General features: G+C 34.8%; 1 protein-coding gene and 2 pseudogenes across 1 annotated transcript; 1 reads left to right on the plus strand and 2 right to left on the minus strand.

The window, feature by feature from the left end:
• Positions 1–8,454: 8,454 nt before the first annotated feature.
• Positions 8,455–10,865, minus strand: LOC131611073 (receptor-like protein 9DC3; annotated as a pseudogene).
• A 5,768-nt stretch (positions 10,866–16,633) lies between these two features.
• LOC131611074 (AP2-like ethylene-responsive transcription factor At1g16060) lies at positions 16,634–18,644 on the plus strand. Its single transcript, XM_058883197.1, has 4 exons — positions 16,634–16,652; positions 17,004–17,166; positions 17,842–17,918; positions 18,006–18,644. Exons 1-4 carry the CDS (start codon positions 16,634–16,636, stop codon positions 18,557–18,559), a joined length of 813 nt encoding a protein of 270 aa, XP_058739180.1. The 3' UTR covers positions 18,560–18,644.
• LOC131608793 (receptor-like protein 7) lies at positions 17,696–21,283 on the minus strand (annotated as a pseudogene).
• Between the last annotated feature and the right edge of the window lie 4,980 nt (positions 21,284–26,263).

Consider the following 26,263-nt stretch of genomic DNA (forward strand, 5'->3'; position numbering starts at 1 on the left):
CTATATCTTTATTGCATATAGCCCACATCATGATTATTATGATCTATAAAATTTAGATATCAAATATTCATGAAATAATACATTACTAATTTAATGTATTTCTAATCATATGTAAGTGTTTAAAATCCTAGTGATGGTTCATATCATTCATATCTGTCTCATCTGGTTCATGCAACCTAAACATAATTAAGCTCAATTACACCCGATTTTTATTAAAATAGGGTGTAATTAAAACGTAATTAAGCCCAATTACACCCGATTTTTATTAAAATAGGGTGTAATTAAAATGTAATTAAGCCCAATTACACCCGATTTTTATTAAAACAGGGTGTAATTAAAACGTAATTACGCTCAATTACACCCGATTTTTATTAAAACAGAGTGTAATTAAAAACGTAATTACGCCCAATTACACCCGATTTTTATTAAAACAGGGTGTAATTAAAAATGTAATTACGCCCAATTACACCCGATTTTTGATAAAATAGGGTGTAATTAAAAACGTAATTACGCCCAATTACACTCGATTTTTGTTAAAAATAACGGGTGTAAATTCGTTAGACATTTCTCACCCTGTGGATATACACCCGATTTTTATTAAAAATAATGGGTGTAAATTTAATAAAAAACAGGTGTAAATTAACATTTTTGTACTAGTGACGAGACCCAAAGCCAGAATATCTAACGTGTCCAACTCAATATAATAAGTGTTTATTTTTCCTTTCAACAATTCAATTTTATTGAGGTGTTTTAATTCAGGAACACTCTTGAACTATATGTTTATTTAAATAAAAGAAATAAGACTATGGTTAAAGTAATCTTAAAATTATTAAACCTAGTCATTTTAATACTCAGATTGTGACCTATTTGGTTCAAAGAAAAGGACGCGATTTCGGTGGAGGAAAATGAGAAGCGAGAGAACGAAGATGAGAGGTATTTTAATTAAATTACATTATTCGTTATTTTTGCATTTTCGACTGCAAATGTTTATTTAAAATAACATAAAGGTAATTCTTAGTTAATTTGATGCAAAGTCTGATGAAGGTATATTTCTAAGGTATTTATTTTTTTACTAAAGTGCATATAGAGTTTACATTCTTAGAACGTGGTATAGCTTTTTATGAGTCTCACCCCAAAAGACGTGGAAAGGTATAGTTCTTCTGATGTTTCTGGTGTGATAAAAAAAAGTTTTGGTCAATGATGACATTTCTAAAGAGGGTCCTCCTCCATTACTTCCTATTTATGGTTTATCCAACATTAGTGCTTGAAAGATAGTTGAAAAACCTTGCATGTGGACTTGTTAGACTACCAAAGAAGAAAAAAGTTACCGGAAGGTAGTGGATACAAGTGTAAAGATCAAGGTTCAAGGGTGGCTTGAACTTGATCAAGTTTGTTCAATAGTGTTTTAATATGGTAGAAAGCAACAAGGTGGTTGATGGAAAAATTGGCACCATCACGATTTTAAGTCAAGGTTGGAGATTTTTGAAGTAAGCCTTAAAATCTTATGTGATCAACAAAAAGAAAATATATTTCAAGACTATAGAAACCAAAAGGTGTATGGCGGAGGACGACGACGCTAGAGTGTTCGCTGTGAAACAAAAGTAAGTGTTACAATTATCATATCCATAGAGACTAGTGGTTTCAAAGACCATTCAACAATTTTCAAGATCTTAAGTATAAAAGGGTTGTATATTAGCTGTGATATTTCATCATTAAGTATTTATCATTATTAGGAGTTTATGATAGGATCTACGTGGCAGTTTTTTATAGGATAGAAATCATTTTATCTTGCACTTCATTGGATATATATATATATATAGATAGTATTAAGTTGATTGGTGTAACTGAATCATAACCAATATTGTAATTGTTTCTTCAATATGATGAGAATTCTATCTTCTTCTTCTATTGCTCTACATTTTTCTAGCTTCTCACATGGTTCAGTTCACAAGAGCTTGGCATAATCAATATGGTATCAGTAGATATTCTCTGCAGATCTTCTTCTCTCAAGATCTGATTTTGTTCTTTTTCGCTTCCGAATCTTGTTGTCAAGCTTCTTCTTTTTTCCCTTTCGCGTCGTCATGGAAGATGAGACCTCAAATTTCCATTTGAAATGAATTCATATGAAAAAAAATCCATTTTCCTGTGACAAAAACCATTAAGTTGCACTAGATTCCTGTTTCTTTGTTGGTTTCACCTTAACTTCGGTTTCATATTCTTGTATCTCCGGTCTAGACTCTCTTGCTAATTATTGCTTTTGGACTGCATTACGTGGCTATTTAAGTTTCATTTTATGTTTCAGTATTTTAAATTATTAGTCAATAAGTGGTTCCTACACTTTAGGAGAGAAAGTAGTTTTAGTTATTCCACTTCCTTATTTAGTGGAGATGTGACAGATTCTGTTTATCCCACTTCCTAGTTTAGTGGTGATGTGGTTGTGTCATGGTTTAAAACCCTATAAATGTTTTGTTTCAGCAAATAAAAGAATAAATTCTCATTCCTTTCACCTACGTATTTTTCCTATATCTCTGCCTTTAACACTTTCGTTTACACCATAAACCAACAAATTGGTATCAAAGCTATCTTCTTACGGGACCTGTGAAAATGGAAGCTGAAGTAAGTTTCTCATGTATTGCTCCTCCCATCTTTGATGGAGACAACTATGACCTTTGGGTAGTTAAAATGGAGTCTTATCTGGAAGCATTGGACCTTTGGGAAGCCGTGGAAGAGGATTATGAAGTTCCTCCGCTGCCAGCAAATCCGACTATGGCTCAAATAAAAATTCACAAGGAGAAAAAAACCAGGAAGGCAAAGGCGAGATCATGTCTCTTCGCTGGTGTTTCACAAATAATCTTCACCAGAATCATGACCTTCAAAACACCAAAAGCAATATGGGACTATTTGAAGGAAGAATACGCTGGGGATGAGAGGATTCGAGGCATGCAAGTGCTCAACTTGATGAGGGAATTCGAGATGCAAAGGATGAAAGAGTCTGGGACAATCAAAGAATACTCAGATAAGTTACTCTCCATTGCAAACAAGGTTAGATTACTCGGAACTGAATTTACTGATTCTAGAATTGTAGAAAAAATCTTGGTTACAGTTCCGGAGAGATACGAAGCATCAATAACCACCTTAGAGAACACGAAGGATCTGTCCAAAATCACCTTAGCAGGAGTGTTACATGCCTTGCAAGCTCAGGAGCAACGGAGGCTTATGAGACAAGATCATGTGGTTGAAGGTGCTCTACCAGCCAAGCATCATGAAGTAGGAAGTACTCCAAATAACCACAATAGATACAAAGATAAGAGGAGAAGTTATCCACCTTGTGAGCACTGTGGAAAATTGGGCCATCCACCGTTCCGATGTTGGAGAAGGCCAGACGCAAAGTGCAACAAGTGCAATCAGGTTGGACATGAAGTTGTGGTGTGCAAAGGAAAATTTCAACAACTTGAAGTCAATGCCCAGGTTGTTGAGCCAGATGAAGAAGATCAAATTTTTGTGGCAATGTGTTCTTCAACAATGAGAAATTCAGAATGTTGGTTGATTGACAGTGGTTGTACAAACCACATGACATATGATAAAACTCTCTTCAAGGATTTGAATCCTACTCAAATCACAAAAGTCAGAATTGGCAATGGTGGCTACATTTCTGCAAAAGGAAAAGGAACTGTTGTGATTTCAACGAGATCAGGTATAAAAACCGTATCTGATGTTCTTTATGTGCCTGATATTGACCAAAATTTGCTCAGTGTTGGTCAATTGATAGAAAAGGGATTTAAAGTATCTTTTGAAAATCAACTTTGTCTTATCTTTGACACCACTGGCCGAGAGATTTTCAGGGTCAAAATGAGAGGTAAAAGCTTCTCATTTGATCCAATTGAGGAGGAGGAGCAGACTGCCCATTTCACTCAAGTTAGTCCCACTGAACTTTGGCATAAGCGACTCGGTCATTGTCATATTCAAAGAATGTTGAAGATGAAGAATAAAGATATACCAACACTTTCTGATCAATTACCAAACTGTGATGCTTGTCAGTTTGGGGAAACAAAACAGAAATCCATTTCCCAAAGCAGTTTGGAGAGCTACTCAAAAGCTGCAGCTCATTCACAGGGATGTTGCAGGACCTCAAAGAACTCCATCATTAAATGGTAGCCTATACTTCATTCTTTTTATAGATGACTTTACGAGAATGTGTTGGATTTATTTTTTGAAGTTCAAGCATGAAGTTGCTGGAGTTTTTGTCAAGTTCAAGAAAATGGTGGAAATTCAAAGTGGCTCAAAGATTCAATTTCTACGGTCTGATAATGGCAAGGAGTACACATCAACAGAATTTAATTTATTTTGCGAAGAGGCTGGAATTGAACATCAATTGACAGCTCCTTATACTCCAGAGCAAAATGGAGTTAGTGAAAGGAGAAATCGATCAGTAATGGAGATGGCTAGATGTATGTTGCATGAGAAGGAATTACCTAAACAGTTTTGGGCAGAAGCGGCAAACACGACAGTTTTTCTACAAAATCGACTTCCAACAAAGGCTTTGAAAGATAAAACTCCTTTTGAAGCTTGGTATGGGTATAAGCCTTCACTAACCTTTCTTAAAGTGTTTGGTTGTGTTTGTTTTGTACATGTTCCAAAGGTTAAGCGCGACAAACTTGACAAGAAAGCAATTCCGGGTATTTTTGAGGGATATAGTTCAGTTTCAAAAGCCTACAAAGTGTATCATCCTCAAACCGGGAAGATGACTATCACTAGAGATGTGCACTGCAATGAAGATCAACAATGGGATTGGAAGAATCCACAAAGAACAGTTGGTTCGCTCATCAATATTGAAGATACTTACCCGGAAAAGCAAACAACTGAGTTGTGTCTGGATGAATTAGAAGATGATCCTTCCATTAGAGGTACAAGGTTGCTATCAGACATCTATCAAAGATGTAATGTAGCAATATGTGAACCTGCTTGCTGTGAGGAAGCTCTAAAAGATCCGAAATGGAAAAATGCAATGGAGGAGGAGATGTCAATGATACAAAAAAATAAAACATGGGAGCTGGTTGAAAAGCCTCGAGATAGAAAGGTCATTGGTGTTAAATGGATTTTCAAAACAAAGCTAAATGCTGATGGCTCAATCAATAAATACAAGGCCAGACTCGTCGTTAAAGGGTATGCACAAATTTTTGGCGTTGATTATTCTGACACTTTTGCACCTGTGTCCAGATTAGATACAATTAGATTGGTGATAGCAGTTGCTGCTCAAAAGGGCTGGAAAGTATTTTAATTGGATGTCAAGTCAGCTTTTCTAAATGGAATTTTACAAGAAGAGATATATGTGGAGCAGCCAGAAGGTTTTTTGGTGCAAGGTGAAGAAGATAAAGTGTATTTGCTCAAAAAGGCCCTTTATGGGTTAAAACAAGCACCAAGGGCTTGATACAACAAGATAAATGACCACTTATTGAGCATAGGCTTTGTAAAAAGCTTATCCGAGTCCACTCTTTATGTGAAACATAAGGGAAAAAATATTCTCATAGTTTCCCTATATGTTGATGATCTTTTAGTGACCGGAGATGATACAAGGTTGGTTGAGCAATTCAAACAAGAAATGATGCAAGCTTTTGAAATGACGGATCTTGGTCTTATGAGCTATTTTCTTGGAATTGAGATCAAACAAAATGTTAATGAAGTTTTCATCTGCTAGAAAAAATATGCAAAGGAAATATTGAAAAAATTTCAAATGGAGGAGTGTAAAGCTGTTTGTACACCAATGAACCAAAAAGAGAAGTTGAGCAAGGAAGACGGTGCTGATAAAGTTGATGAAGGATATTACCGAAGTTTGATTGGCTGCTTAATGTATCTTACTGCAACAAGGCCAGACATTTTATTTGCGGTTAGTCTCCTCTCCCGATTTATGCATTGTGCTAGTGAAATGCATTTAGTAGCCGCAAGACGAATATTGAGATATGTCAAAGGTACTGTTGATTACGGTGTCAAATTTGAGAGCTGCCAAAACTTCAAGTTGTATGGATTCTCAGACAGTGACTGGGCTGGATCCATTGATGACATGAAAAGCACTTCCGGTTATTGTTTCAGTCTAGGCTCTGGAGTTTTTTCATGGTGCACAAAGAAGCAGGAGACAGTAGCACAATCAACTGCAAAAGCTGAATTCATAGCAGCAAATGCAGCTGTAAATCAAGTTTTATGGTTAAAGAATATTTTGTGTGATTTACATCTCCAACAGAATCATAAAACTGAAGTTTTTATTGACAACCAAGCAACGATTGCAATTTCAAAGGATCCAGATTGTCATGGGAAGACTAAACATTTTAACATCAAGCTCTATTTCTTAAGAGAAATGCAGCAAAACGGAGAAGTGACTTTGATTTACTGCAGGTCAGAGGATCAATTAGCAGATTTGTTTACAAAGCCACTTCCTGTCGGCAAGTTTGAGTTTTTAAGGCAGAAAATTGGAGTTTGCAGATCCTAAAGCAAGGAGGAGTGTTAATTATTGCTTTTGGACTGCATTACGTGGCTATTTAAGTTTCAGTTTATGTTTCAGTATTTTAAATTATTAGTCAATAAGTGGTTCCTACACTTTAGGAGAGAAAGTAGTTTTAGTTATTCCACTTCCTTATTTAGTGGAGATGTGACAGATTCTGTTTATCCCACTTCCTAGTTTAGTGGTGATGTGGTTGTGTCATGGGTTAAAACCCTATAAATGTTTTGTTTCAGCAAATAAAAGAATAAATTCCCATTCCTTTCACCTACGTATTTTTCCTATATCTCTGCCTTTAACACTTTCGTTTACACCATAAACCAACATCTCTTGATATCCTCTTGATAGAAATACAGTAATTCAACTTGTAGCAATTATAAATCCATGGATCAAACAGAAAAATCATATTCATAAGAGAGATTCATACCATACCCCTAGTCTAACAATGTGTATTATTTTCAAAAGACATAAATTTGCATTTTACTCTACCTCAAAATTCATTTGTTGAACTTAATAGAGGCAAAGCACAACCTTACTAGAGGCAATCACAATAAAATGAAACAAAAACTTATGATAACGATAAAGCACACTCTTTACTCAAAAGAACCTTTTAAGCCACCCAAGTACTTGTGAGCTGTAACTGATTCCTAATGCCACTCCAGCAATAACACCACCTATGCACCCAATTAGACCTACTTTCCACTCAATTTCAAAGAAAGATTCTAAGTCATTGTCATCATCAAAGGTAGTAGGCGGTTCTTCATCAAAGGTCTATATCTTAAGTTAGCCCAATGGAGACGCTAATTAAATCAACTCCGAAAAATCTGTATGTCTTCTACTGTTTAAATTCAAAGAAAGGTATTTGATTCTTGGCACTTATAGCAGAATCTGCAATTTGATTGCAATCACATGCATTTCATACAAGGGCTTTTATGTAACAAGGTCTATTTGATGCCTTTTCTTCATTTCTTGTGCATTTGTCTCTATTATTTGACTTAGGAATTTGCCTGTATCAATACGGCTACTTACATTTTTGGAAAACCGTATCAATAAATTCCATACACAATCAATTTAATATCTTGACAGAGTCAATTGTAATATTTTCAATTTAAACTTTTGCTATACTTATATTCTCAATATATATCAAATAATAATGATCTTATGCTGATAAGTTTGTGTACACAGTCATATTTTCGCGAGTGTATATCTTTTAAAAAAATATATAATTTTACAGAAAGAGCAGTTGCATTGAGATACTATTTGTGATTATTTTTCTAAAACATTAAATCGGGTGTAACTTTTTGTTATCATGATTGTTCCTCAAGGTTAGATGTAGTAGTTGGTACAGTTACTTGCATAGCAAGCTAACTTCACTGTAATCTTTAGTTTTGTTAATCATAACTAATCTACATTAGTTAGTTGTGAGTTTGTTGAGAGTTAGTTAGTGAGAATGACTAACGTTAGAGAATATTTGTTGTAAATTATTGTAAATTAAATTTGTTGTAACTCATTTCTCTATTATGCAATGCGAGCTATTTCTTTATTTCAATGGTGTTCATGGTTTAATATTCACAAGAATTATATGTTTGGAATTGGAAACAAGCAGCAACGGAACCTTAGGAAAGAAAAGTTTTTGGCTCATTCAAACTCTTTTTTAAAATTGAAGACAAAAATAAAAGTATATCAATTGGTTTTGAATTTAAAATTCATATGAACCAAAGATAAAAGTACATGCAGTTTGATTCTATTTGAATGACAATTTAAAAAAAAAATGATCCAGACCAATCTAAATTAATGTGGTTTATTTTGAATTGAGTTTTGGATATCGGAATTTATATGTTATAATTTTTTTTTAAATTAAGAGTAATTTTGTAAACACATAATAAAATAATAGTTTTGAATTAAAATATAATGTATATTATCATATTAAAATTTACTGTTGAATGAAATTTATCAATTATCTTTGAAGCATATAAAATAGTAAACAAATATGTTAAATTAGATTATAAAATCAAATTAAAAACAATTAAATCCACAAAAACAACCATCCCTCAACCTGTTTGAATCTGCAAGATTTGTTGTTTCTTTTGTTGAACTTACTAGTTTTCATAATATTTCAGTGAAACAAGCAATAAAATACATATGCGAACAACATACTGTTATTATAGGCATTCATTCATAATGAAAGGAAACAAACAACATATGAGAACAAAATATAAAAGAAAGAGAAAAAGATCCTTTTAACTCAAACGAACCTTTTAAGCCACCGAAGCACCTGTGAGCTGTAAGAGGTTCCCAACGCCACTCCAGCAACAAGACCGCCTATGTACCCAATCAGACTTACTTTCCACCCAATTTCAAACAAAGATTCTGAGTCATTGTCATCATCAGAGGCTGAAGGCTCTGGATGCTCTATACACTTGTTTGACAATTGATCTCCACACAAACCTTGGTTACCCTCAAATGAGTTACCTTGGAATGTAGAAAATTGCGCATTTTGTGGTATAGATCCTGTGAGATTGTTGAAGGACACATTAAAGAACTCCAGAAAGGTGAGTTGTGTCAACTCTTGGGGAATCTTTCCTGTAAGGCTGTTGAATGAAAGGTCAAGTGCTTCAAGTTTTGAAAGCTTCCCTAAAGAAGAAGGAATGCCGCCAAAAAGGTTGTTATTTGACAAGTTGAGTAAAATAAGACCTTTTAAATCTCCAATGATTTCTGGTATCTCTCCACTGATTTTGTTGCTTGAAATATCAATCGCTATCAAGCTATAAAACTCTTGAAGCTTATCATAAACCATGGTGATCCCTTTGTTTGACAATGTGAACGAGTAAGAAATATTTCCGGTCATCGAATATTCTCCTTGCTTGTAGGACACAAAGAACAATGTTGTTTTCTCGTACTGTAATTGACTTGTGTTGGATGTTTGCATTATTTTCCAACTCTGGATCATTTTTGATGGAAAACTTCCAGAGAAGTCATTGTGAGAAAGATCAATGATGTGAAGCTTGGGAAATGTGCATGTCATGTTGTCTGGGCACCTAATGTCTCCATGGAATTCATTGTCACTTAAAGCCAATACCTTCAACTCAGGTAAATCTCCCATCCAGAATGGAAATGAATCGTTGATATTGTTATGGCTAATATCAAAGTACTCTAGCCATCCACAGTTGACCAATGCTCTTGGAAACTGGCCGAGAAGATTGTTGTTGCTGAAATCAATCATCTGAAGGGTATTTCCCCTTAAATATGTTTGAGGAATGAAACCAGACAATTTGTTCCTCTGTAATGCTAGAATTTCTAGATATTGGCTAAAGTTACTAATACATGAGGGAATATTACCGCTTAAATTATTGAATGATAATTCAAGAAGGATGAGTGATGTGAGATTGCATATGGATGGAGATATTTTGCCAGTCAATGAATTGTGGGAAACACTTAATACTTGTAGACTTGATTTTCTCCCTAACCAACTAGGTAGCGATGTTATATTGTTGTATGACAAGAGAAGATATTCCACATTACTGAGATCTCTTATAAATCTTGGAATCTCAACTAAGTTGCATGAAACTAGTTGTATGACTTGAATTCGAGAATTGGTCATATGGGATAAGCTTTTGCTGTTGTACAATGACAGTTTATTGAATGATAAATCAAGATAAATTAGATTTTTCAGCTTTAGAAACGTGTCAAGCTCTAGCTTTCCAACCAAAAAATTGTTGCCAAGGCTCAAGATAGCTAAATTTGTTAGGTTCATCATCCAAGATGGAATTTCACCGTTTATATTGCTATTTTCTGCAATTAATAATTCTAGTTGGGTTAGATTTGCAAAAGATAATGGGATGTCACTTCCAATATTGGACGAGGATATCTCCAATGCAATTAATGATGAGAGCTTACCAATCCATGATATGGTCTCAAAAGTAAATTCATTATAACCAATATACAACTTTCTAAGTTTGGTAAGATTTTCCAGGGATGCAGAAGGGTCTCCCCTAAGTTTGTTATATTGAAGGTCTATCTCCATGAGTTGTGTGAGGTTGCCAAAGGAAGAAGGAATATAGCCAGAAAAATGGCAACCATAAATTAATAACATATTTAAAGAACTAAGCTTTCCAATGGATATAGGCAGTGTACCATAGAAACCTGTCTCATCAAGTGCTAACACGGTGAGTGAACTAGATTGAAACTCAGGCAACCTACCCTTTAGATTTGGATTAAATCTCAAATTTAGAATTTTCAAGTTTGGAAGATGAAATACTCCCGTTGGAAATTCCCCATACAACTCAGAATTTTTAAGATATAGTACTTGCAACGAAGTTAGATATAGTATCTTAATATTTGAAAGTGGAAAGTTTGGATGAAATTGTAGACACATGTTAGGTGGTTCTTATAGTAAAGAAATGGACTGAAATATAATAAAATGAAAATATTTTCTAATGAACTTGATTATCAAAAGTCAGTATCTTATGTTAGGCTAATGGTCTGAGGCTTATTTGATCAACTTCAAAATAAATTTGTCCTTTGGTGTTTAAATTCAAAGAAAGGTATTTGAATATTGGCTCTTATAGTAGAATCTGCAGTTTGATAATATCTTTCTTGTATTAATTTCAAACACATGGAATTCATACATGGACTTATATATAACAAACACTATTTGATGCTTTAACATGTAGTGAGGTTTTCTTCATTTGTATCTATTATTTGATTTGGCAATTTGCGCAGATTCTACGGCTCCTTGTATTTTTGGAAAACCATTTCATTATTTTAAATCTCTCCATTCAATTCCATACATAGTCAATTCTAATATTTTGAATTTGGACTTTTCCTGTGCAATTTTATTTGGTATTAGACTAGAAATCTATTTACAGTGTCATATGTACCACTATCATGATGTAACACTGTCAAATCTTTACATTAATAGCAGTTGCTTTGAGATACTATTTGTTCTAAAGAATTAGAATGATGATTCACTCAAATAAAAGACTAAATTATGCACTAAATACAATCAGACAAACAATCAATAAAGCTTTCTGGTGTGTTAATTAGAAAGAGAGGTGTTTGTATATTTGATAAAACATTAAAAGAGATTGGGGTATATTTATGTTGGTCTTCTTGTAGTGAGCTTATTTACATTTCAATGCTTACACTATTAATATTTTGTGGATTTTGTACGAGGATAACTTGGAAGAGGTCGGTGATATAATTGTTAAATTGTTTGTCCCTGTTGGTGGTATTCTAGAGGTGGTATGTTATAAATTATAGTGTTGCAGAATTCTGCAGAGGAAAACTGGTTTTTGACACTTTTTGCACTATACTTCCACTGGTGGAAGATATGCTTTGAATATGCTATTTTACTGAATTCACCACCAACTGATATATCTTTCTTAACATTACAAAGCCTTTATATAGGCTTGAATCAAAACTGACATAGAAGACAATAAGATGCTAATTAAGATGAGGACTCTTTGGTTCTCTCAATCTTAATGATACAATTCTAACATAACTCTAAATAAAGACAGTAATTATATTATGATGGTTACAACTCTTTTGCACTTCTTTCATAATGCTTACTCATAGTGGTGGTTACAACACATTAATTTTAACACTCCCCCTTAATGTGTTGCTCTTTAACTCCCATTGCTTCTCTAAGTTGTTGAAATCTTCCTCTTGGTAGTGCTTTGGTAAAAATGTCTGCAAGCTGTTCTTCTGAATTGCAGAACACTAACTGCACATCACCATCTTCGATCACACTTCGAATGAAGTGGTGCTTTATATTAATATGTCTTGTTCGACTGTGGAAAACAGGATTCTTTGCCATGGCTATTGCTGATTTATTGTCACAGTGAAGCAGCAGACTTTCTTCTTGCTTTTCTCCGATATCTTCAAGTATTCTTCTCAACCACAATGATTGTTGTGTAGCCAAACCAGCTGCCATATATTCTGCTTCAGCTGAAGATTGCGCTACTGTGTCTTGTTTCTTCGAACACCAAGAAATTACTCCTGAACCCAGGCTGAACACATAACCAGAAGTGCTTTTCATGTCATCAACACTTCCAGCCCAATCACTGTCACAGTAGCCTTTAATTTTGAGTTTAAAACTCTTTTCAAACCTGATTCCATGCTCCATGGTTCCCATGACATACCTTAGAACTCTTTTTGCTGCTCCAAGGTGCAAGTGACTCGGTTTACTCATGAACCTTGAGAGTAAACTAGCAGCAAACATTAAGTCGGGTCGTGTAGCTGTTAGATAAAACAAGCCTCCAACCAAACTTCTATACATGCTTGCATCTACTAATCTTCCACCATCTTCCTTCTTTAATTGTTCATTCACCACTAAAGGAATGTCAACAGGTTTGCAGTCTTTCATGCCAAACTTTTTCAAAATATTTTCAGCATATCTCCTTTGACAAATAAAAACTCCATATTCATCTTGGTAAACCTCAATACCAAGAAAATGATGCAGCAAGCCAAGATCACTCATCTCATATTTTTTCATCATTTCTATTTTAAAATTTTCAACCATTTTCTTGTTGTTACCCGTATACACCAAATCATCAACATAAAGGGCAACAAGAAGGATATCATCTTTACCTTGATGTTTCACATACAAGGTATACTCACTTGGACTTCTTTGAAATCCTTGTTGAATGAAGTAGCTGTCAATTTCACTATACCATGCTCTAGGGGCTTGTTTCAACCCATAGAGAGCTTTCTTCAACTTGTAAACTTTTTCTTCTTGGCCTTTAGTCACAAAGCCTTGAGGTTGCTGCACATATACCTCTTCTTTTAATTCTCCATTCAGGAAAGCTGACTTCACATCAAGTTGGTACAAGTTCCACCCTTTTTGAGCTGCTAATGCAATAACTGTTCGTACAGTATCCAATCTTGCAACTGGGGCAAAAGTTTCACAATAGTCAATTCCAGGCTGTTGTGCATAGCCTTTTACTACCAATCTAGCCTTGGCTCTTTGAATTGACCCATCTGGATTATGCTTCAATTTGTACACCCACTTTACTCCAATAGCTTCTTTCTCATTTGGCTTTTCAACTAGCTGCCATGTTTTGTTTTTCTCAATGGCATTTATCTCTTCTTGCATCGCATTCCTCCAAACATCTTCTTTGATTGCTTCATCAAAATTTTCTGGTTCCACAACACAATAGTTGCATCTTGCATAAATATCACTCAAATCCTTTAATTTTATTGGAGTTGAGCTGGGAGATGATGAACTTGAACTTGGTGAACTTGGAGAGGATGAGGAACTTGGTGTACATGGAGCCGGTTGCTCATTCTCAGCTGCTGAATTTTGTTGTTGTAATATGATTGCAGGGACTGTTTTCTCCTTCATTCTGTCTTCTTCCCAATTCCAAGAAGCATTCTCATCAAATACAACATCCCGGCTAATGATCACCTTTTTTGTCTTCAAGTTGTAAAGTCTATAGCCCTTCGACATGGAACTATAGCCAATAAAAACACATCTTTCACTTGTTTCTTCCAGCTTTGTCCTCTTTTGTTTTGGAATTTGAGCATAACAAACACATCCAAAAATTTTAAGATGGTTCACCGACGGTGTTCTTCCACTCCAAGCTTCAAATGGAGTCTTTTTCCACACTGCCTTTGTTGGACACCTGTTCATCAAATACACAGCAGTGTTAACGGCCTCGGGCCAAAAGGTTTTAGGTAAACCTTTCTCAAGTAGCATAGATTTCGCCATCTCCATCACAGTTTGGTTCTTTCTTTCAGATACACCATTTTGCTGAGGTGTATAGCCAACAGTGAGCTGTCTTTCAACACCTTCATCTTCACAAAATTTGTGAAATTCATTTGAGGTGTACTCCTTCCCTCGATCACTTCTCAGCATTTTTATAAATCGGCCACTTTGTTTTTCAACTAATGCTTTAAACTTCTTAAAGATTACAAACGCTTCAGATTTTTGTCTCATGAAATATACCCAAGTCATGCGGGTAAAGTCGTCAATAAACAAGATAAAGTACCTATTTTTGCCATGAGACAAAGTATTCATAGGACCACACACATCTGTGTGTACAAGTTCCAACACTTGTTTGGCTCTCCATGCACTTTCTTTTGGAAATGGTTGCCGGTGGTATTTGCCTAGGACACATCCTTCACACACACCAGATTTTTCTTCGATTCTTGGTAGCCCATACACCATCTTCTTTTGATAGAGTAACTTGAGACTTTCGTAATTCAAATGCCCAAGTCTCCTGTGCCATAAACATGAGTCATTCTCTTCTCTGGCCATCAAGCTTACATTTTTCTCATAGTTGAAAGATAGTGGAAAGCTCCTGTTGCTAGTCATCTTCACAACGGCAACACTTCTTCTTTCTGAGTCAAAAATTCTGCACTCTCTATTCTCAAAGTTTAGAGAATAGCCGTGCTCCAGAAGTTGTCCAATGCTAAGCAAATTTTCGTCTAATTCTGGCACATAAAGCGTGTCATGCATGACTTTGCTTCCTTGCTTTGTGGTGACTCCAATGCTTCCTTTCCCTTTCACTTCGACATGTTCTCCATTGCCCAATTTAACTTTTGAGGCAAATGAAGAATCAATGTTTATAAATGCTTCCTTCTGTCCGGTCATATGGTTGCTACAGCCGCTGTCCAAATACCAAACATTTTTACCTTCTTCATGCAATGCTTTTTGACAAGCAAAAAACAAATTTCCTTCATCAGATTCTCCTTCTGCGTACGAAGCATGTTGCTGATTTTCAAGACGACAATCCTTTTGAAGGTGCCCGAATCTCTTGCAATTGTGACATTGCGGTTTGCCTTTGTTCCAACACTCCTTCTCGTCATGAGTGCCGCTGTTACAAATTCTGCACCATTTGTTTGATGCTTCATTCCATCTTCCGCCATTTGTGCCTCTTCCAGATCTGCCACGTTGGTTTCGACCTCTGCCTCTGCCTCTTCCAAATCTGCCACCTCTAGAAGACTCACCTCTAGTTTGTATTTGGGGCTTATTTTCACCATTGTTGGACTGAATGTTGAGTTTAGATTGAAAGGCACTCTCAATTGATTTTTCAGAATGTCGTAACATCCTTTGCTCGTAGGATCTCAAAGACCCCATCAACCCTTGAATAGTTAAGGTTGATAGATCCTTGGTTTCTTCTATCACACCCACCATTGGGTCAAATCTTGCTGTCAAACTAATCAGAATTTTGTCAACAATTCTGCGATCATCTATCGTATCACCATGCGACTTCATCTGATTCACCAACTCGGAGAGTCTGTTGAAGTACTCATTCAGGCTCTCGTTCTCCTTCATCCTTTCATTTTCGTAATCTCTCTTAAGAGATTGAAGCTTCACCGTTCGCACCTTTGAGTCTCCTTCGAACTCTTGTTGTAGGATACTCCGGGCTTCTTTCGATGTTTTAGCTCTCATAATCCTTGGGAAAATGGATAGAGAGACTCCTCTTTGAATCATTCCGAGAACTCCAGCATCTGTGATCTTCTTCTTCTTCAACTCTTCAAGCCGTTGGCTTGATTCTTCAGCTTTTTCTTTTGATTTTTCAGCCTCCGTTGGTGCCGGTTCTTCATATCCGGTTTTGACGTACTCTAGAACATCCAAAGATGTGAATAGAGTCTCCATTTTAACTGCCCAAAAATCATAGTTCTCTCCTTCAAATAGAGGAACTTTGACATTGATGTAAGTTGCGGAAGGGTTGTTTGTAAAAGCCATAACTTTTGTTGTTTTTGTTGGGGCTGCAAGGATCTGCAGCTCTGATACCACTCTGTTGGTGGTATTCTAGAGGTGGTATGTTATAAATTATAGTGTTGCAGAATTCTGCAGAGGAAAACTGGTTTTTGACACTTTTTGCACTATACTTCCACTGGTGGAAGATATGCTTTAAAACTGCACTGGACACTTTTTTCACTATACTTCCACTGGTGGAAGATATGCTTTGAATATGCTATTTTACTGAATTCACCACCAACTGATATATCTTTCTTAACATTACAAAGCCTTTATATAGGCTTGAATCAAAACTGACATAGAAGACAATAAGATGCTAATTAAGATGAGGACTCTTTGGTTCTCTCAATCTTAATGATACAATTCTAACATAACTCTAAATAAAGACAGTAATTATATTATGATGGTTACAACTCTTTTGCACTTCTTTCATAATGCTTACTCATAGTGGTGGTTACAACACATTAATTTTAACAGTCCCGCACATATCTATTGATCAATCATGTTTCTTGTTTTGATTGGATGAATTAGTTGTTTGGTTTTATTTTTCTCTTTTGTTTGCTTTCTCCTTCTTATTTGTACATTTTGTTAATATATTTGTCGCTACAAAAACAGGTAATGGCTGATTTTGTTTTGTCTTAGATTTTTATAAGAACTGTTATGGCTGATTTTGTTTACTTGTATTTCTTGCTTAATTCGTTTTTCAAGAACATATATAAATATTGTTTTGCTATCCTACATGGATGCTTGATAATTTCTTCATGAACTCATATAAGATGAGAAGTTATGTTTGAAATATTGTAGAGGCTTATGATGAAGAAGAATCTGCTGCAAGAGCATATGATTTGGCTGCACTTAAATATTGGGGAGCATCAACTTTCACCAATTTTCAGGTATCCGATTATGAGAAAGAGATAGAAATAATGAATACTATGACCAAAGAGGAGTATTTGGCCACATTAAGAAGGTAATAATACTAAATAACACTGATTTTTTCCTCTCTTGAATATAACACTTTTTAACTTTTGTACCTTAGAAATGATACATAGGTTATGCTATCATGACTAGATAACTTTTTTTTATAATTAATTTTACATAAAGTGCAGTGGATTTTCAAAGTATAGCAAGGTGATATAAATACACTTCATGGATAATATAGATTGGTTTGTGAATTTTTGGTAGGACTGTTAAAAAAACTGTCAGATCAAACCGAATTAAGAACCGAATAAAAGTTAAAATAACCGAACTATTAAGTTAGGTTAGTAAATAAACAGTTTTAGAACCGAATTAAATGATAAATAAACCGAACTGATACTGAAAAATGAAAAAAAAAAACGCTAAAATCAAGTTTAAAGTTTTTTATAAAAAAAATTCAACAAAAATATAACAGACGTGTTCTTTAACTAATGATTCGATTTGAGAAAAACTGTCTTCAAATGGTTTGATACAGTTCATATTTCGAACTGGTTTACCAAATCAATAAGTTTGTTCTGTTATGGTTAAATTGAAACGATTTTGTTCGGTTCGGATGACCTCTAACTATAATTCGGTTTTGTTAGGTTTTCTGACTGAACCGTACCATGACCAACCCTAATTGTTGCTGATCAACATAAATCACAGGCACTTGGTGAATACATTGCAGGCATCATCATAATGGTAGATGGGAAGCAAGAATAGGAAGAGTGTTTGGAAACAAATATCTCTATCTTGGAACCTATAGTAAGTTGAATCACACACACAACACAAAGATATCTTTCATTTTTCATTCATTAAAATCTCAAAAACATCTCTTGTTAAACAACAAAGGTACACAAGACGAAGTTGCAAGAGCTTACGACATAGCTGCAATTGAGTATAGAGGAATCCATGCTGTAACAAACTTTGAATTAAGCAGTTACATAAAATGGTTAAAGCCAGAAAGCACCACAGAACCAAACCATGAATCACTAGCACTGCAAAAAGAGTCTCAAACAATAGCATCGGTGAATAACTCGACTCTATTACAAGAATCAAAGTTATTAGCCCTTCAAAAGAGCTTTTTCATTCAAGATTATAATCTGAATTCCATTGAAATCCAAGAATCATCATTTGAGAACAAGAACTACAGTTTCTTGAGCAACAAGTCAACTTCTCCCACCGCGCTTAGTCTTCTCCTTCGATCTTCGTTGTTTAAGGATTTGCTTGAAAAGAATTCAAATGTATCTAAGGATGAAGTCGCGAAAGGGCAACAAATAGCTAGTGATGATGAACTTGGAGAAATCTTCTACGAGGGTATTGGCAATATCTCATTTGACTTTGATCCCAATCGATGCAGCATAAAATTGCAAGAAAGAGACTTACAGTCAATATTCTATACATAGGTTGTCTTGTTTAAATCTCTACTGCTTTGATAATAATCATAGTTGTAACAAGAACAAGCTTCATGCTAGAATGTGTTTGTGGGAATCATGGTTTGTAAAAAGAGTATAGTGTTTAATTTAAATCTCCTAATGAATATATACATGTTTCATTTTGAAACTCAGTACTATTAAAACTCAGTCCTGCAATCACATTGACACAATCACCACGTTCATCTAGAGTAGTACTAAAATATTATAGTTTAGAGATTTCACTAACAAAACGTTTGTTGAACTTACTAGTTTTTCATAATATTTCAGACAAACAAGAGATAAAATACAAACAAAATACATTGTTACTATAGGAATTCACAAAAACACAAGGAAATAAAATACAAAAGAAAGAGAAACCTTTTAAAAATCCTTTTAACTCAAAAGAACTTTTTAAGCCACCAAAGTACTTGTGAGCTATAACTGATTCCCAATGCCACTCCAGCAACAAGACCGCCTGCATACCCAATCAGACTAACTTTCCACCCGATTTCAAACAAAGATTCTGAGTCATCGTCATCATTAAAGGCAGAAGGTTGTGGATGATCTGTACACTTGTTTGACAATTGATCTCCACACAAACCTTCGTTTCCCTCAAATGAATTCCCTTGGAATGTAGAACTCATTGTGAGACAGGTCAATGATGTGAAGCTTGGGAAATGGGCATATCATGTTTCTAGGGCAACTAATGTTTCCATGAAATTCATTGTTACTTAAAGCCAATACCTTCAACTCCGGTAAATCTCCCAGCCAGAATGGAAACGAATCGTTGATATTGTTATGGCTAATATCAAAGTACTCTAGCCATCCACAATTGACCAATGCTCTTGGAAACTGGCCCAGAAGATTTTTGTTGTTGAAATCAATCATCTGAAGGGTATTTCCCCTTAAATATGTTTGAGGAATGAAACCAGACAATTTGTTCCTCTGTAATGCTAGAATTTCTAGATATTGGCTAAAGTTGCTAATACACGAGGGAACATTACCACTTAAATTGTTGAATGATAATTCAAGATGGATGAGTGATTTGAGATTGCATATGGATGGAGATATTTGTCCTGTCAATGAATTGTGGGAAACACTTAATATTTGTAGACTTGATTTTCTCCCTAACCAACTAGGTAGCGATGTTATATTGTTGTATGACAAGAGAAGATATTCCACATCACTGAGATCTCTTATAAATCTTGGAACCTCAACTAAGTTGCATGAAACTAGTTGTAAGACTTGAATTGGAGAGTTGGTGATATGGGATAAACTTTTTTGCTGTTGTACAATGACAATTTGTTGTGTGATAAATTAAGATAAGTTAGGTTTTTTAGCTTCAAAAACGCGTCTAGTTCTAGCTTTCCATGAAAAACATTTTTGGATAGGCTCAAGAGAACAATATCTGTTAGATTCATTATCCAAGATGGAATTTCACCCTTTAGATTGCTATTATCTGCAATAAAATATTGTAGTCGGGTGAGATTTGCAAAAGATAATGGGATGTCACTGCCAATATTGACGGAGGATATCTCCAAGGCAGTTATTGATGAGAGCTTACCTATCCATGAGATGGTCTCAAAACTAAATTCATTAAAACCAACTGACAATTTGCTCAGTTTGGTAAGATTTGTCAGGGATGCTGAAGGGTCACCACTAAATTTGTTATGTTGAAGGCTTATTTTCTCGAGTTGTGTGAGGTTGCCGTGGGAAGAAGGAATATTCCCATAAAAATTGCTACCTTCAATTATTAAGTTATTTAAAGAACTAAGTTTTCCAATGGACACTGGCAATGTACCATAGAAACCTGTATTATCAAGTGCTAATGTGGTGAGTGAACTAGACTGAAACTCAGGCAACCTACCAATCAGATTTGGATTAATTCTCAAATCCAGAAATTTTAAGTTTGGAAGATGAAATATTCCAATTGGAAATTCACCATACAATTCAGAATTGTAAAGAGAAAGTGATTTCATGGAAGTTAGATTTATGAGTTTGTCTGGTAAAGAGGATGAAATTGTCACATAATTTAGCATGAGCATCTCAAGTTTTGTTAAATTATGAATTATGCTTCCGAGAATGGACTGTTCGAGGGTCAACAGATTGACTTCACTACCTTTAAGATATGCTGCACGAGTGTACCCTAGATCAAGATGCAACAACTTGTATAATTGGGAAACATGTGGTGGAATTTCGCCAAAAAAAACTGACTGAGAAAGGTTCAGATATCTTAGTTGTGAAAGCTCACCTATCTTGGGTGGGATTTGAGAGTAACTAAAGTCATTGTCAGAAAGATCAAGATTTCGAATGTGTACAAGACGAAAGAGAGTGTTATTTGTATTCATTTTACCATAGAGTTGGCTGCTTCTAAGGTTAATGAGAACGACTTGATTTGTGTGCTCATCACATTTAATACCGTCCCATGAGCAGCAATCGGTGCTTGCACTCCAGGATGCTGTTTTAGGATAACTGAGAGGACTCCAAGAGGCAGTCTGCAGTCTTATTGATGATAAAGCCTTCCTTGAATTGCAACAAGGCCTGGCTTTCATATTGATGACACTTTGTGTGAGTTAAAGGAAAAGATGTAGTAAATAAGAAAGAGAATAGTGAATAAAGAAAAAGAAACTGGACAGACAAAACAAGAGAGCACATAAACACCATTGTATCTTAATATATTTGAAAGTGGAAAGTTTGGATGAAATTGTAGACACATATTAGGTGGTTCTTATAATAAAATATTTTCTAATGAACTTGATTATCTAAAGTCCATATCTTATGTTAGCGTAATGGTGAGGCTTATTTGATCAACTCCAAAATAAATTTGTCCTGTAGTGTTTAAATTCAAAGAAATGTATTAGAATATTGGGTCTTATAGTAGAATCTGCAATTTGATTACATCTTTCTTGTATTAATTTCAAACACATGGATTTAAATCATCGACTTTTATATAATGTAGTGAGGTTTTCTTCATTTATATCTATTATTTGACTTGGCAATTTGCGCTGATTCTACGGTTCCTTGCATTTTTGGAAAACCATTTCATTATTTTAAATCTCTCCAATCAATTCCATACAAATTCAATTGTAATATTTTGAATTTGGACTTTTCCTGTGCAATTTTATTTTGTATTTCACGCAGAAATTTGTGCCCTCTCTTCTTATACTCAACATTTCATAATATATAATATATGTTTGTGCACACTGTCATATGTAACACTATCTGTGAATAGGAATTAGTTTAAATGTAATTATTTAGTGCAATTACCGATATGGCCCTGTAACTTTTATATATACGAGCAATAATAATGAGAAAAGGATCAAGCCAAGAATTATTGACATGGTATCAGTAGGTTTTCGATCAAACCTGTGAGTTTTAGGTTAATCTTGGCTTTATTCAGCGACACCCCACTGGGTCGCTCTTGAAATCGTCTCGGTAGATCTCGTTTCTCGATAATTGAAATCATCTCGGTTCTCGGTAATCTCTTCCAAGGTTGCGATTCTAATCTCGGGTGCTTACAAATCGTGTTTGCTTTGATCGTGTTATCGTATCGGAGTCGGCAAGTATTCTGAATTAGGGTTTTGATTTGGTGTCGGCAAGTATTTTCTTCAGTGTTCCATTGGTGGTTCTTGTTTCACGTTAACAAAATTGTTCTTAAGTCATCTCTGATATTATGGCTTCCGAAGAAGAGATAGATCATATTTGTGGTTGTTTTACCGGAAAGAATTATCTTGTTTGGGAATTTCAGTTTCGGATGTATGTCAAAGGGAAACTAACACGCTGCCTGTTAGGATGCTAATTTAGAACCCTAACAAATTAAGGAAAACTAAGAGAAATAAAATAGACAACTAAAATAAACTAATAAAATAAAGACTTTTTCATTTTCTTTGATTGATTCTCAATGTCTCTATGAGACTACATTATATAGTACCCTTAATGGATAATAGACCTAAAAGTCCAACAACTATTAAAAGCCCAAGTACAACTAGAATTCAACAACAACACTAATAACTAATATTATTAATATTAATATACTCCTCTATCATTGCCGTCGGGTTCACTTGAACCTTGTCCTCAAGGTTCGAAAATAAATATGAGAGTGAAGATAATATTCTCGGGTCTCATTGAATAACAAGAGTAAGAAGCCACCCTTTGGTAAAAGCTATCACAAAACTACCAACGAATATTGCTATCAACTGCAGAAATTTCCCAACCTTCTCATGATTAACCCATATTAAGTAGCTCAAATGGGAATTATCATTTTCAGTGCTAGCAATAAACTTTGAATTGGTAAAAGAAACCTGTTGCCATTTGGGAGAATTATAGGACTCATTAGTAACAGTCCTTGAAGAAGGTTCCTTATCTTGTAGTGCAGCAGCCTGAGCACGACTGCTCTTAATAAACACGAGTCGTTCAGAGATACTAGTAAGGAGCTGCTGAAATATATATGTCTGCTTGCGAGAAAAACCAAAGATAACTTCATCACCCCTAGTCAAATTCAGACGGCATTTCTTCCCATATATCTTTTTGTTAACTTTCACTTCACCTTTACTCCCTATAACTTCCAGCAATACAACAGATGAATCTCCATGCTCTATGTGGCTCAATTTGCAAAAAACATTACTAACGTCGGGATCTTTAAGACATAAATTACCTTGACGACATTGACTGACAGTATAGATAAGATCACACAGGGGCACGTGAGGATTCTCAGAAGATTGAGAACTGAGCCTCCCCCAAGCATTCTCATGACTCAATTTTAAGCAACGTTTCGTCGACTGAGCTAACGGCGGCAACCCGTTGGATTTCTCCGTAATCCCACGTGATTCTAAACACTGAGGAGAACACACCAGAACAGAAGGAGACTTGTTGTTCTCTGTCTCAAAATCCTTCTTGGAGCATGCCACAACCAATAGATGCAAAGAAGTAATTGGGCAGAACAAGTCCTCAGCTTCTTGATTGGAATCTCCATAAGCAGACTCATATTCATGGAGGAACGACTCCATAATAATTGGAACCCGAGTTTTTTTGCAATCAGAAGAAAAATTCATATACAATCCAAGTATAATCACATTCAACCGATACGAAGTACCAATAGAAAACGCAGCTCCTAAGCAACCTAATCCAGATTTAAAAACTAGCAACCAACAAAAAGCTACATGGAAGCAAAGTGTAACAGAAGCACTTATAACAAGAGCAGTTATCGAATTTTGCATCAAAAAGTACCTGACCAATGCTTGAAGTGTTGCATAACTACTAGTAGCTACAGACATCGGACATCCCAAAGTAGATGAACTTGGGACAGACAGGTTCTCTGTCATTTGGGCACAACTAACTTCTGTTTGGTTGTAATAGTCTGCCCATTGTGTGTATTGTTGCTGACACTGCACTGAAGTTGCTGCAGCACCAGAACTATAAGAGTTATTGTTCCACACCGACGCTTGATTTGCGTATCTACTGCTGTTATGGTAACCTCTAATAGTATGAGAATAAGCAGGATTGTAATAAGTGCTTGAAGAAGTTGGATTAAGCTTGTTTTTCTCAAACCCCAAGAGATGTGCCAAATCAAACACAGTGAAAATTAGATTTGCAAATAAGATAGGGGAAGAATACCAATAAATTAAGGGAATATCTAATGGGGGTATTTTAACAAAAAGGTGGTGGGCACCATCTGAGAAGCCATTGTTGCGATATTTTGTTGATTCTCTTATTCCACGGCACAAAAGCCTAGCAACACTACTTATGGAAGCATCAGGAGGTTTTGGTTGAATCGCAAAATCAGCATCATCGTGAAACCCTATGTCCTTGATTTGAGGCTCTCCCACAAAAGGTATTAAAGATTCAAAATCTATGATTTCTGTAGAGATACTTTGATCAGGTGGTTTCGACGGCGGCTGCTATTGATTCCATTAACAAAATCTTGAGAACCAGGAGATAGATATGGTTGAACTAACGACAACTTAGCATACTCAGCCGCAACAAGGGAATTTTGATCAAATTATTAATTGATATATGTAAGTTGAGAAACATTAAAGTAATAATTAATTAACAAATATTTAATACTAATATCGTTTCTTACCTATAAAATCTGGAATCACACGTCCATCAGAAAATCTAGCATTGGATACTTTAAGAAGGTTTCACCACATGGTGAGTAATTTGCTAGATTATCATTATTAGTATTAATGTACTTATTGTGTCCAACATCAAATAATGAATCTCCAAACACAAATACTGCAACATGTTCTTTTGATAAACATATATTATCAAGATCCTTAAAAAAAACAAACATATATTATCAAGAGATTGTGTTGGAATTAGCAGGCCATAACTTAGAAAGAAAGTTAGAAAAAAAATTGAATTTTTTGATGCCCATAACAAATTTATATACAACACATGATGGATTACTATATAACTAATATATGGTCTGTTTAGTGTGCCCTGTTTCCGCGACCAAAATAAGATTTACCTATTTACGGAATACTTAGTTTTCAGGCTTATTTTACTTTCTCACTTGCATTTTCTTTTTAATGTAGATGACTTTGATCATGCATCACATATATAAATTTAAGTTTGAAGAGATCATCTCCGTTTCAAGTGTTTATTTGAAAAGTTGGTGGGAAAATATATACTAAGCAATGCCTTGCAGGAATTATATATACCAGTTTAATCAGGTTCGGGGGTCAGTTCTGGCATCAAGTGGGTCCAATTCCTCCGATCGCAGTTGTGAGGGATTGAACAGTGGTCTTCCCTATCAAGTCTAGCGTCAATCACCACTGAACCAACTAAAATTGACTAATAAATTCAATTTTTTAATATATAATTGTTGCTTTGAAATACACGCTAATTTGTAACTGAGTATTATACAATTAAGTTCAAATATAATATAGTAGTTTTAGGTATTATGGATTTGATGTTAAATTTTATTTTAATTTTAAAAATATATCTTTTTTTTTTAAAAATATCAAAATATTATATTACAAAAATTTTATGTTGATTATTTATATTTGGGTTAAATATACGATACACTGCAATATAGGCGAGTTTCGCTTTGTTCCCCTACAATATTTATTTTTTTTGGATTTTCTCCTATAATATTTTTTTTTGTCGAATTCCCCCTAAACGTACAATTTGAACACAAAATTTAGAGGATATATAAAAAAAATATTACAGAAAGTAATTTGTGCACTTAGGGAATAAAAAACATAGAATTTTGACAGCTATGCACAATGAAACAAATATTTCAATCAAGGAGTTACTTAAACGTTACTTACAACTTATAATGTTATCAAAACACACACCTAATGTTGGTAAAATATAACTAACTAGCATAAAACATGACATGCTCATATTGAGGTAATTTAATAGATGAATGTTGTAGTTGTAGAGAAAATACATGATTTGTACCATATGAATTTATCTCTTCAACTTTTACCACTGTCTTCGAATTTTCAGATGCTAACTGCTCATTTTTTATGGACCTTCCCATTTATATAATTGTATTCCTTTTAATTTGGTTTTGAAATGATGGAGATTTGAATAGAATTTAATTTGATTCATCATTTTGGAGCTCATGTTTATACATATGAAAAGATTAGATGTGATAGGTATTTAAATTGTGCGTTTTTGGAGCATGTTTCATCTTGGAGTATGAATTTTTCTAATTTGATAGTAAATATAATACTTATAGACAAA

Source organism: Vicia villosa, linkage group LG6, assembly GCF_029867415.1.
Source record: "Vicia villosa cultivar HV-30 ecotype Madison, WI linkage group LG6, Vvil1.0, whole genome shotgun sequence".
NCBI classification, from domain to species: domain Eukaryota; kingdom Viridiplantae; phylum Streptophyta; class Magnoliopsida; order Fabales; family Fabaceae; genus Vicia; species Vicia villosa.

What these genes read in the sequence shown, in the direction of transcription:
- LOC131611074 (XM_058883197.1), top strand. An exon ending in TATTTGGCCACATTAAGAAG is followed by an intron (nt 17,167 to 17,841) that starts GTAATAATACTA and finishes AATACATTGCAG; the next exon opens with GCATCATCATAATGGTAGAT. An exon ending in TCTCTATCTTGGAACCTATA is followed by an intron (nt 17,919 to 18,005) that starts GTAAGTTGAATC and finishes TAAACAACAAAG; the next exon opens with GTACACAAGACGAAGTTGCA.